This window comes from Thunnus albacares, chromosome 7, assembly GCF_914725855.1.
Source record: "Thunnus albacares chromosome 7, fThuAlb1.1, whole genome shotgun sequence".
NCBI lineage: Eukaryota > Metazoa > Chordata > Actinopteri > Scombriformes > Scombridae > Thunnus > Thunnus albacares.
Genome location: NC_058112.1, coordinates 24709294 through 24722493, shown reverse-complemented (window position 1 = coordinate 24722493; position 13200 = coordinate 24709294). Strand labels below are relative to the sequence as shown.

The 13200-nt window shown below is 40.0% G+C and overlaps 2 protein-coding genes across 3 annotated transcripts; both read left to right on the top strand.

The window, feature by feature from the left end:
- Positions 1–1398: 1398 nt before the first annotated feature.
- Positions 1399–9871, top strand: yars2 (tyrosyl-tRNA synthetase 2, mitochondrial). Of its 2 annotated transcripts, XM_044355483.1 has the most exons (6): positions 1399–2731; positions 4454–4621; positions 4904–5059; positions 5323–5493; positions 6594–6791; positions 9786–9871. In XM_044355483.1, the coding sequence occupies exons 1-5, from the start codon at positions 1953–1955 to the stop codon at positions 6751–6753; spliced, it is 1434 nt and encodes a 477-aa protein (XP_044211418.1). In that variant the 5' UTR covers positions 1399–1952; the 3' UTR covers positions 6754–6791; positions 9786–9871. The 2 variants fall into 2 exon arrangements, with proteins under 2 accessions (XP_044211418.1, XP_044211417.1); XM_044355482.1 differs by lacking the exon at positions 9786–9871 and having other exon boundaries at positions 1400–2731; positions 6594–6961.
- cdkn1bb (cyclin-dependent kinase inhibitor 1Bb) lies at positions 8587–13200 on the top strand. Its single transcript, XM_044355486.1, has 3 exons — positions 8587–9438; positions 9786–9914; positions 11547–13200. Exons 1-2 carry the CDS (start codon positions 8997–8999, stop codon positions 9899–9901), a joined length of 558 nt encoding a protein of 185 aa, XP_044211421.1. The 5' UTR covers positions 8587–8996; the 3' UTR covers positions 9902–9914; positions 11547–13200.

The following is a 13200-nucleotide window of genomic DNA, read 5'->3' as shown; positions in this document are numbered from 1 at the left end:
CAAACTGCATTATTTTCTACATTTGGTGAAGATGCATGGACACCTCTAATCAGTAAACAAAACATTCAGCTTTACAGTATGCAGGCTTGTAAGGACTGAAACTTTAGTGCAATGTAAATCATTTATCCTTATTGTTTTACTATACTTTATTTGTTTTACTTTATTTTGAAAAGAACAAATTTTTAATCAGTACGTTAGCTATCCAATGAAGACATTTAAACATGCAAAAATTGATAAAATGAACATATTTTTTAAATAATTGTTTTATTTTTTATATTTCTTATTTTAATTAATTTTAGGGTATCTAGAAGGATTCTGAAAGTGGCACTAAATAAATGGTTAGGAGTTCGGTTTGAAAAATTCCCTGTAAATATGGTACTTTCCAAAAGTTAAAATCAAACTAGCAGTGTATACAATATCAGAGTCTATATGGTCATCCTTCCCTACATCAAACAACACAAATATAACTGTCAAGTGTCTCTTTCTTTATTTATGGAAAAATATGTCTTCCATGGCCAGATTAGGGGGGTTTTGGGGCAGTGAGCTGCTCAGTCCCTATTAAATCAAACTTCCTCACACTGTCTGTGCAAAATGTGCAGTTTTTCTGTGCTGGTATATTAGCTGGCCTTATAAGCATAAAACTGCAATAACGAAGGTTTTAAAAGCAGATTTTAATTGAGCAGGACCAGCATTAAGGCCCTCATCTTGTCAGTTGGTATAGTGCTTTAGTGGTGCATCCCCAGGCAAAGCAAACAAATGCTGTTTTATTACCTAATCTTGAGACCCTGTCTTGTAGAGAGGCCCTGTGTCAAATACTAATTTCATTATCTTTATTTAAGTTGATATTGTGCTCACAATTTGCGTATTTCAGTATAAATTGACCTAATTTGTTTACTTAAAGTAACATAGCCTACACAGTGTGGTGTAGGGTGTCAATGGGGGCCCGAGGCTCATCCACCCATGTGCATGACACATGGGTGGATTTTAGTGTTTTGCTTCCAGATGCTTTTTTTTTTTTTTCAATCTGTGAAAACAACCTATAAAAACATGTACATACAAGTGTGGTATGAGTACACTACTAACATAAAGCTCTAACATGTTAGAATCAGAATCAGCTTTTTGGCCCAGTATGTACACATACTGGAAACTTGACTTGGCTTAGTGGCTCTCGTGTCTCATGTATACTTGTACACAACAATCTCCAGAAAAATACACAAGGACATTAGGCTCGACAAAGGTAAATAAACGTAAACAAGGAAATAGGTGAAAAAATAGATACATACATGTAGAAAAAACAGGCGGACAACAACATACAATGTCTATATACAGGTAAAACTGTTTATGTGAACTGTAAACAGGATACAAATAGTGCAAAAGTGTGTACGAGTGCAAAGAGTGCTGAAATAAATATTGAATGGAGTATATACATACAGTAGGTGGTTATGCACAGTATATACAGCCTGCTCAAATACACAGTAATGAATGATATATACATGTTATTGCACATTTTGTATTTTAAACTGATATATATATTAGTAGGTACAGTGGAGGCTTTTGTAGGTACACAAATAAACAAAAAAACAGAGTAAAGATATATTAACAGAACACATTAACAAGTATCGATTACATAAAAACATTAAAGGACGAAAAGACACTATAGTTTTACAGCTTTTCTGTTTGCACTGTGAACAATAATAGCCATATTTTTTTAATTTCCAGCGCAGGAAAAAAAACTGTTTATTTGAAAATGTATATTTATGAATATAAAATGTGGCTATAACTATCATAAAGTTTATCATGCAAAATTTGTCACCATTATTCCTTCTGTTGACACCTGCAAGCAGCCTTTATGAGGACCAGTGCAGAAGAGGGCGCTCCCCTCCTGCCAAACTGTGTCTGCTTCAGCTCGACTCCTCCTCCTCCTGCTCCGTCTTTTTGTCACATTGTCCAACATGGCTACATCCATGGCAAGGACCTGCCGCTATGTATCACGGCATAGGTCCTGTATCCTCCAGAGTCTGTGCCTCACACTGCGGTCTAGTTTTCATTGTTCTGCTACTGTACACAACGGGCTGCTCTTCAGTCTAAACAAACGCGGTGTACTGAAGGACTCCTTCCCCGAAAACGCAGCTCAGGATCAGCTCCCTCGTCTGCTCCAGTCCGGTGCTCAGACTGTTTACTGCGGGTTTGACCCCACGGCTGACAGCCTCCATGTGGGTAACCTGCTCGCTATCATCGGCCTCCTACACTTCCGTAGCGCCGGGCATCATGTCCTCGCTGTGCTCGGAGGGGCCACGGCGCAAATCGGAGACCCGAGCGGGAAAACGAGCGAGCGGGAGCGGCTGTCCTCGGACGCTGCGGAGGCGAACGGCCGCAGCATCCGGGAGAGCATCCAGACGATTTTCACCAACCACGAACTGTACTTCCATGATCGCTCCAGGAAGCTTGGCACCGTGACAGTACTGAACAACCTGAGCTGGTACAAAGACTGGGGCGTGGTGGGGTTTCTGTCGGAGGCCGGTAGGCACTTCAGGATGGGCACCATGCTCAGCCGCCACAGCGTGCAATCCAGGCTGAAGAGTGAAGACGGCATGAGCCTGACAGAGTTCACCTACCAGGTGTTTCAAGCTTATGACTTCCACCACCTGAACCAAATATATGGCTGCAAGATTCAGCTGGGAGGCACCGACCAGCTGGGCAATTTGATGTCTGGCCACGAGTTCATTCACAAGTAAATGTCCAGCTTTCTGTATCACCAGTGGTCTGTTTTCCGCACGAGAGAGCTTTGTACCAAACCTCGTTGATTATTCTGGTAATTTAATATGACAGCGACGCTTCGTAAACGCACACTCGTCAGATAATGTGACTAAATGTTGCCCTGTGAATATCAACGAGCCACTCTTCAATTCTGCATACTTCCAATCCACCAAGCAGCTGTTGATTTTAGTTGATCTGCTGTTAATCAGCACAAGATTCAACGCCAGTTTATTTAAAGCTCACATCACCCAAACAGTCTCTGTACACATTACAAGTTAATAAAGAACAACAACAAAAAACACATGACCTCACATGTAAAAGTGCACACACAGACACAGGCAATAATCTTAATGTAACAACAAGATTGAGTGAGATTGATAGCCTAGATTTGAAAGGCTCAACAGAGCTTGCCCTCCCAAAATATGCAGTGGTAGTTTATTCTAAGGAAGGGGAGCCCAGTGGGAAAAGGCTCTACCACCAAAAGTCTGTTAAATTGAGGAACAGTTAAGTAAGCAGCATCAAGAGAACGTAAAAGATGTGATGGAGTACTAAGACATACAAAGGAGTTCCAAACCCTGTTGAAAAATCTGTTCATTCAATTAATGAGTGATCCTTGGTAAAAGTACACACGCTAGAAATGTGACTAAATGTCTCGTGGGAATTGTTAGGAGCCGCTTTTCAATCCCTCATTCTCTGAATCTACCAAGCAGCTGATCATTTTAGTAAAGTACATTTCAACAAGCTCAAAGACTGACACGTAATTTAGATTGATTCGTGGACACTTACCAAATTCCAGGTACCAGAGTGAGACCGTCTGAGGCCTGAGTGACTAGCAGAAATTGGGGATGACATATAAATCTTGACTCACATTTAATACCTTAGTGTAGGTATCAATCGCAAGGCAATCTGCTCTTAATCAGCATAAGGTTATGACTTTATAACACCCATAGTATCCCCTCTCTGCATGTGGAGAAAGCTTAACCAAACGCCCTTGAAAAATCCTTTTGATTTAATACACCGTTGATTCGTAGAAAATGTAAACACAGCAGAAAATGTGACTAAATGTCTCATGTGAAATGCTATAAGCCCACCCTTGAATTCAGCACACTTCCGATCCATCACGCAGCCTATTTTCTTTAACTTTACCAACCGTACGAAACGATTGTTCATTTCTGTCTCTACTGTGCAGTTTTGCTTTCGGTAGTGTGAATAAGAAGAGAAACCTTCCCAAAGGATGACGCTTTTAAATTGTTTCCTGCTTTCCGGATAGTAGCCAAATTCTGGCCTCACTCTCAGTCTGAGTTAGTTGGCTTATTGACTTGAAAGGTCTTAACTCATATTTTACAGCTCACTGTAGGTGTTGTCACTAGTAATTGGCAGATGACTCGGGAGGATCTAATATCACAATGTTGATGTGACATCACAATATGGCAAACGTATACAAAATCATTTGTAAAATAATCAAATTGATGTTCCATTGTCTGATGCATTACATCAGACAACTCTTCACATGTAACTAATTTTGTTAGTTTCTTAATTTGATCCCACTGGACACTGAATTAGTGCCCCGCTCTATGATCAGGCACGTTAAAAGGCGCCAGCAATTCAGCAATGTCAACAAATCCACTCAACATTTTTGAAATACACATACCAGACATGACTCCTCTCGGATAATAACTCTTTGATTCCTCTCCAGAGTGAGCGGTGAGGAGGTGTACGGCCTGACCGTCCCACTGGTGACCAGCTCTGTCGGGGACAAGCTGGGGAAGACGGCAGGCAACGCGGTGTGGCTCAACAGAGACAAGACGTCTCCCTTCGAGCTCTACCAGTTTTTTCTCAGGCAGCCCGATGCCAGCGTGGAAGAGTAAGTGACGATGATGGCAGCTATTTTATATCAAAAGGAAGAAACAAAAGCATCTCATAAACGGGTGTTTGTAAGCTCAACACCTAATCTGGTTGTCACTTATTAATTAATTGGTGTGGTATTAATATACTATAGTATCCTAGTTAATCTAACATCCTGTTATTCTGGCAGGTCAGCTATATGTCAAACTCAAATTACATGAGATTATCAGCAAAAGGCCAAGAAGAGACATATAAACCAGTGTAGTGGGAGGCTCAACTATATTATGTGGTTGTTCTGCAGGTACCTGAGGCTGTTTACCTTTCTGCCTCTGGCGGAGGTGGAGAGGCTGATGGAGCAGCAGAGAGAGGATCCGGGTAAACGCCTCGCACATAAACGACTGGCCGCAGAGGTGACAAAACTGGTGCATGGAAAGGAGGGCCTGGAGAGTGCTAAGAGGTCAGAATGGGAATTGTTTGACTATATATCATGCTCACTATGTGATATTATAAAATATAATCAGAATTCATTTTTATTAATTTTGTTCAACCTATTTTTAAGGGCAGTTTGACTCATTAAGGTGTAGAAAACATCGTGTTAAGAGCTGCAAGGTTGTACAGTCAGTTAGTGGATTACTTGTAAACTCTGTGACCTTCCTGCAGGGGGGGCAATCCAGATGAGTGTGCAAAGCAATACAGTCATACTTGATATCATCATTGCAGATGTACCAACGCGCTGTACCACAGCAGCGTGCAGGCCTTGGAGGAAATGAGTGATGAGGAGCTGCAGGAGCTCTTCAGGGAGGCCCCCTTCCATGAGCTGCTGCTGGAGCCAGGAACTACCGTGATAGACGCCTGTCGCAAGGTCAACGCCGTCCCCGAGGGACCCAGAGGGTAAGCACCCCGATCCTGCTCCTCCTAATTAAAATACCAGTGTGGAAACTACTAAAACTTTCCAAAAAAAAAAAACCCCAAAACAAAACACATACAGTAATCATATTAATCAGTGCTCCTGGATGGATGAATGGAAGTTAAAGGGTCATGCACATAGTTTTCAAAGTTTGTTCAGATGAAAGTAAGTTTTTAAATGTAATTTTTTGTCATTTTGAGCAGCGTAAATTAGGTTCTGTTCACCTGCATTGTGTTCGGGTGGCAGCACAAAGCAAATAAAAACACACAACTTATATAATAACGTGTTTTTTGCAAATAAGGTTAAGATGCCCTTTTAAGGGTATCCAAATACTGTCTCATGTTCTGCTTAATGTTCTCTATTTTAAGATATATTCATTTATTAATCACCTTTTTATGAAAAGTGAAATAGTAAAAAGCATTATTTATATATGCTTATTTTTTCTGATCAACACTATAAAAGATATTCAATTTACAATGATATAAAACAGAGAAAAGCAGCATTTTATTTTATTTTTTTTGTATTTTTCTTGATGAGCTTACATGATTTAAGTGATTATCAAATTTGTCGGTGATTCATTTCCTGTCGATCACATAATCAGTGAATTGTTTTAGTACAATATGAATGCATATAAATTATGTTGCATTCCATGAAACAGCAGGATAGTCTGCAACGCCCCGTCTTTGCCTAACAGTGTAGTGTGAGGATACTTGTACCTGAGAGATGATCTGTATAATCTGTGAGATGTGTTTTGATATTAGTTTGAATTTTCATCATTTGCATCCATTGTTTTATTCTAGGTGCTAAAATGCAATCTGTGTAAAAAGGGGTTAAAATTCTCAGGCACCATGATTTGCAGCATAGAGCAGTTTTAAATTCTTAATTCAACACATCGTACACATTTCCTTCCGGACAAATCTTTTCTCGCTTTAATCCCCGTGTGTAAAGATGGAAGACAGTGTGATATACATTTGCATGTCCACGATGTGGTTCGCACCGATGCAAAAGCAACGTCTTGACTATTTCAGACAGGTCATGTATATGAAACCCTGTACTAACTGACAATTTAAATGTCTGTGTGCAGGTATCGTATGGTTTCGGAGGGAGCAGTGTGGATCAACCACAAACGAACAGAAAAACCAGAGCAAGTACTGATCCCCAAACTCCACATCCTGTCCAACGGACTTACTCTGCTCAGAGTGGGCAAGAAGAACTTCTACATCATCAAATGGCTCAGTCTTTGAAGCTGCCTCCAGTTATCTGTGATGGACTGACTAGGAAGGTAGGGCAACTACACCTCGGCAGGGTCAGTGAGGACACATGGACAGACTGGTGTTTTTGGAACGTACTGGGCTTTTTAGCCTGATTGCCTCTGGTTGTCATATAAATATGTATATGTACAGATCTGATGTTTATTTAAAGCTATGGTATTAAAAGAATTTCATATAAAGATTGTTGCCTGCTGACGTTTAACTGCTGCTTAGGTGTTGCTGAACGAACACTAGGGGGCAGGATTGTCCCAGTCATAATGGCGGGTGCTTGCAGGCCGCCACAGCTGCACCACATAGCCTGCTGTGACCCCATAGGTAAATAATTGCTCTCAGTAAAATTAAATTGCATCATTTCTCGCAAACAGCTTCGGGTTCTATTTCAAGCAAATCATGTTTCCTTCAATTTGATGTGGAGACGAAGCCAACAACTGTCTTAATGTGGCTGTTTTTTTCTCTCTCAGTGGTGGAAGGTGTAAAGTGTATCTGAAAGAAAAGAAAGAGGTATTGGATACATTTAAAAACAAACAATTTTTGCTTGTAGATTATTTTTAGAATATATTAATTTAATATTTCCATTAGTAGGATATTTTTTTTCAAAATTGCCACTAGAATTTTCCAGAAAGTACAACATTTTCATTGTGGTGTAAATGATTATTTCTTACTTTCAGCTTGCAGGATCTTTGTTAGTCATTCTTTTTGGATTTTTTTTTTTTTTCTGTATTTACAGGCTCCTGAATGCGGAGGTGTGCGTGACTTTTTAGTGATAGTCTCTTGGGAGCTGGTGTAGATGAGGACAGGGTCTTGTGTGTGTGTGTGCTGACCTTAATTTACCCCACTCAGCTCAGGAGAATGGGTGGAAATACCCAGTTGTAGAGATGCACACGTTTGACCAATTTGGAGACTTTTGGAGTCTTTTTCTGCAATCACTGGGTAGTTTTGACCTGACAGGGGGGTTTTTACCTGTTCTAGCTGAGGGCCCACATCTCTGAGATTAGTTGTATTTTCATAAATGTCATCTCTTTTAAGGTGGAATGTTTAAAGTAATTCATTTTCTTATTCGTTTCAGCAAATTGTCAAAAAAAGAACAACTTATTTCTAAATCTGTGTGGAGATTGATTTATTATGGCACCCAATTTAATTTTATGTTTAAAATGTATCTGGAAAAATAGGGTCTGTTGTGTTCTTAACTTTTATGCAGAGAAGCTTAGTCTAAATTGAAAGCTAATCATGATTAGGTCTCAAACTCTGCTCTGAAATTAACTCTTGTTTTTTTTTTTTTTGGAGGGGGGGGGGGTTGCTATTAGGATGTACTTTTTTAAAATGAAATTATGCAGGCCTGCTAATTGATATTTAAATTTGTCTGCAGCTTTAACCCCTAACCAAAATTAAATTTCGTCTAATCCGGTAGCTGAAAGAGAAAACAAATGTAAATTCATAAAATGCAATGCAAAGTGTTTATTTTTGAAAACATGCTTCATCAAACGAAATTGAAAGCACACTAATGTTGAAACTGTTTTTGTGGACATGCAAACAGTCATTTTCACTTTCAAAGTGGTTTTCTTTGCCAAAACATTCGACACGTTTAGACACAGTTTAGAGACATTTTTTGGATTTACTGTAATTTCCAGACTTCCTGGATGTTGCAAGCGTGCTGCAACTAGCTGGTCCACCTTAAGAGGAGTAGGCGGGCTTAAGCGCTTGGACCAATCAGCGAGCGTCTTCGTATTTAAATAGCTCTGTGTGTCAATCAATTTTTTTCCCCTCTCTCTCTCTCTCTCTCTCGCTCTCTCGCTCCCCCCCACCACCACCTCCACCTCCACCACCACCCACCCCACACCCCCCGAGTCAACCTCCCCTCTCAATCCCAAGTACATCTCTCAATCGCCATATTGGGTACTGAGAAGGTCTGTCTGCAGTTTCTCTCACTACGGGACGAAACTGACAGAGCGGATTCAGTTCCTCTGCAGTTGTTTTGATGATCCGCGGAGACGACTTTCAGCTTGAAAACACCGCGGCCGTTACCGTTTCCAGCTCGACGTATGCATGGCATAAGTCGTTTTACGCTTGTTTTGGATCTTGCTCAGCGACGAGGAGATAGCCGTTGTATTTGAGCGGTGTGTGTGTGTTGTTTTTTTTTTTTTTTTTTTTTTTTTTTTTGCTTGTGAAAACCTGGACGCTCCCGGCTGTTTGAAAAAATTTCTCTTTCTTTGGGGAAAATGTCAGATGTTCGACTTTCAAACGGGAGCCCGACGTTGGAGCGGACGGACCCCAGGGTGTCGGATCACCCGAAACCGTCAGCGTGCAGAAGCCTCTTCGGCTCGGTGGATCACGAAGAGTTAAAGAGGGATTTAAAGGGACATCTGCGGGAGATGGACGAGGCTGCCTCCGCCAAGTGGGGCTTCGACTTCGCCAATCACACGCCGCTGGCCAACGGCAGGCTCGAGTGGGAATTAGTGGATTGTAGAGACGTCCCGGATTTCTACACTAGGCAGCCGCGGAGGGAGAAGGGCGTCTGCTCCGCTGGGAATAACAATGTGGATCTAAACGGGAATCATAACTGTGTTGTGGTGGCTCCGAGCGAAGACAACGAGAGGTCTGACGGGCAGATGGAGTGCACGGAGCAGTGCACCGGGCTGAGGAAAAGACCTGCACGTCACGGTACTTGATATGCAACAAAAAAAAAAACGATCACTTCTCTTCACCCGATTTGTGCATTTGTGTTTAACAGGTAGTCAGGCGGAGCAAAAAAAAAAAAAAAAAAAATTCAACACATCGGTCACAAGTGGTGGCATTTGGCTCATCAGCCTTGAAGTGCACTGAAAATAATTTTTAATAAGCTCTTTAAAAAAAAAAAAAAAAAGAAAAAAAAAATGAACATCTTGAGGGGTGGCCGAGCATGCAGCACAACAAGTTAAATACGACATATTTTTCTATTTTATTTTATTTTTTTCTCTTTTTCAGTGTTTTTTTTTTTCTGACTGACAGTGAACTTTGGTTTTTTGCAGACCCCTCGGCCCAAAGTAAGAGGTCACACACCAGCTCAGAGGAGGTTAGTTGTCCGAGCAGGAGCCACTCTGCAGAACACACACCCAGAAAGACCAGTCCCAAGAGGCAAACGTGAGGACGAGAGGACGGTAAGGATCCGGTTCTACTTCGATGTGCAACTTTTTTTTTTTTTTAATTGTAAAATGGTTAAAAATTTCCGTGAGCTTCTGCGTGATGCGAGCATACAACCGGTTCGTTTTCAACGCAGAGGCATAAAATACAGACTACGTCCACAACCTCTTCCAGCTGTTGTTTTTCCTCGAAAGGCTAAATTTGAAGAAAACACCCCATTTTCCCCCCCCTTCATCTCGTTGTATTATCTCTATACTGTCAGGTGGAACTCTTAATGCAAACCCTGTGCACTTGAGATTTAATTTCAAACATCTGTGCAGCCTTGACAACCAATATAGATGTTTTCGTGTGTGTGTTTAAAGGCGTTGTCAGGCTGCTTCATTCATTTAGTTGCACTAGTAGTAGTAATAGTAGTAGCGGGAGTAAAAGTGTTTTCTCCAGCTGCTAAGAGTTCACCAAAGCTTTCAGTTGTATTTTTGCACTCAAAGTCCGTTTCGATGCTTCGTGATCAGTGTAAGATGAGTGGAAAGTAAAATAGAAAAACCCCAGTGGCGCCACATTTACACCTTTTACTACAGCCGCTGCCACAGCGAGTTTCCGACTAAACTGTAAACAAGTGCTGAACAACAGTGTAGTAGTAACACGTCAGCAGCCACTGCCCTCAGCGCAGAGCAGAGCAGGGACGGGAAGGGGCCGGTCTCAAGTGTGTGTGTGTGTGTATGTGTGTGTATATGTGTGTGTGTGTGTGTGCGCGCGTGCGTGCTGCACACACTCTGCACACTAATGTTACAACACACACATCTGTGTCTGCCGGTGCTGAGGGAGTCGTGCAGGTCTGAAATCAAGTGTGCTTGTTGGCCAAAAGACACGAAAAGTGCAGTTGTAGTGGCAGGATGTGAACTGTCAAGGGCTGCAGTGGAGGATAAACACTTAACTTTGCCTTTTTTTTTAAGTTTGTTTTGTAATTAGTTGGAAACAAACACGTTTTTTTTGGGGGTTATTTTTTAAGCTGGTGAAAAATATCTTGTATGGCAAAATATGTGTAGAAGATTATGTTTTTAGATGTGGAAGAAAAAACAAGGAGGTAGTAGTTAAATGAAAAATATCTGATTTTTTGTTAATATACTTGCTAGTTGTTGTTTTGGCTCTATAGTGATCACCTACTAAAATGATTAACATGAGTAATTATCATATATAATTCAAGACAGTACGAGTGCTGGTGTAAAATAAGTCCCACTATTTTTTTCCACACATAAGTTTGCACATCATTTTCAGTCATATGAAGTGACTCTCTGTGTGCAGAACTGCTGCCAGTATTGTTCAATAACTATCACAAGAGAAGAAACAACAGCTGCTGGAGTATTTTCAGTAGTATTGCCACTATGTTTGTGCATACTTGTTGCTTGTTGCAAGTTCGCCCTCCTTGCCTTTTTTGTCAGATGTACCAGAGAACTTAATATTTTCCATGTTTATAGGTGAACACTGTGCACAAATGTTCTGTCCAGTCTCAAGTCTCTCTTTAACTCTCTTTCAGTACAGAAGTCTGTGCATGTTGCTGCATGATGCTGAGTGTCAAATGTTACCTTGCAACCTCTCTGACTCTTTTTTTTTTTTTTTTTTTCTTCTTCTCCATCTCATTTGTCCCACAGAGCCGAAGATGTATTTCCCTTTTTTACATGGGGAAACCTCAGTGTTGGCCGATTTTTTTTCGGAAGAGGAACTACACAGCATCAGAAACATATCAACTCTCCTGAAGACGGGGGAGGACGCTGTTGAAGCACTGAATAGAAACACTAAAGTTGTGGCACTCAATTAAAGTTACTGCCTCTAAAAGCAGTCAATGTAGCAGTGTGCAATTAGGTTTGATTTCCTTTTTTGCTCCTTTTTTTTACTACCTGTGTGTAAATAAATATATATTATATTTCTCTCCATATGTAGCACATAAGAAAACATTATGATTTGAAAACAAATCCTTTATGTAAAAAGGTGTGAATTTTGATTTGACTTGAAGAATTGCAGTGTAGTTTGATAAATGTTTCCAAAATGCTGTTCTGTTTTTTTTTTTTTTTTCCTTTTTCTTTTTTTTTCTTATAGGCAGTGTGACTTTGACACGGTCCCTTACTGCTACAATTTCAAAAAAAAAACAAAAAAAAAAAAACACAAAATCATGGCTTCTTACAGTTTCTTAACAGTGTCTCTTCACTCCGTCATCTTCCTAACTCAGCAGTGAAGAACGGTACAAATGTAGCTCATCTGTTACTTTTTTATTTTTCCTTCCTCTGGTCATTTCAGTGTCACCAAGTGCAGGTTCTCCTTTTACATCTATTTCCCCAGGAAATCAACACAGGAAAAAAAAAAAAAAAGTAATATTTCTGTTAGGACTATCTTTAAATCACCCGGTATTTATTTTGTGATAGAGATGCTTTTTTTTGCATCAGTTGAATCCTGGAATATGAGCTTCTTCTTCTTTTTTTTTTTCTTAAGTTTTCCTGCACACCTCAGCCACATTGTAATGGTGTGATTGATTTCCTCTGGAGTTGTGAGGTACTCAGATATTGAAGGACAAAGACCATACAAACTGCACAGGTTGTGTTGTAAATTCATCCTCTCACTGACTGTATTCCTATTGTTTCGACAGCCTTTTAATGCTCTGCAGAGAGGAGGGTTTTTCTGAAATGGGTTGAATGTCCTACAATACCAAATACATGGTTGCTTCAGTATGGTTGCCAGCACTGCCAGTGCTCCTTAATTGACTTCACATTGTATTACTTTGTGATAACCTAGACTTAAATCTACATTTATGTTTGTACTTTTTTTTTTTTTTTTTTTTTTTTCACCAATGTTGTTAGCCTGCTGAGGATGCAAATGTGAGCATCTAAAAGCTTCCCTTTATTTTGCCTAAAGTGTGGGTTATATTCAAAGAGACCAGTGTACAGCTGGATGGAGAGAGGAAACAGCTTGTCTCAGAAATGCAGTCACCATGCCTGTGTATTTGTGTAAATCTTTGCAATGTACCTATGTACATAATTTTGTAAAAACACTGAGAAATTATACTAACTTATTTATGTCAAGCTTTTTTAATGTAGAATAAAAAATGGGTTTTTGATTACGGTTATCCAAAGTGGCATTTACTTTATTATAATTGTCTTATTTTGTAAAAGCATATTTTTGGTAGTTTTTTTTTTTTTTTTTTTTTTTTCTTATCAATAAGGTTGCAAACTGAGCCTGATAAAATATTTGATGTGCATTTTGTAATGTGTGGTTATAAAATGTGTTGCAATCAATTAAAAAGATAAAATTAAA

Coding starts and splice junctions, on each gene's coding strand:
- yars2 (XM_044355483.1), top strand. CDS start 1,953: ATGGCTACATCCATGGCAAGGACCTGCCGCTATGTATCACGGCATAGG. Junction 2,732..4,453: donor GGCCACGAGTTCATTCACAA/GTAAATGTCCAG, acceptor ATTCCTCTCCAG/AGTGAGCGGTGAGGAGGTGT. Junction 5,494..6,593: donor GTCCCCGAGGGACCCAGAGG/GTAAGCACCCCG, acceptor GTCTGTGTGCAG/GTATCGTATGGTTTCGGAGG.
- cdkn1bb (XM_044355486.1), top strand. CDS start 8,997: ATGTCAGATGTTCGACTTTCAAACGGGAGCCCGACGTTGGAGCGGACG. Junction 9,439..9,785: donor GAAAAGACCTGCACGTCACG/GTACTTGATATG, acceptor GGTTTTTTGCAG/ACCCCTCGGCCCAAAGTAAG.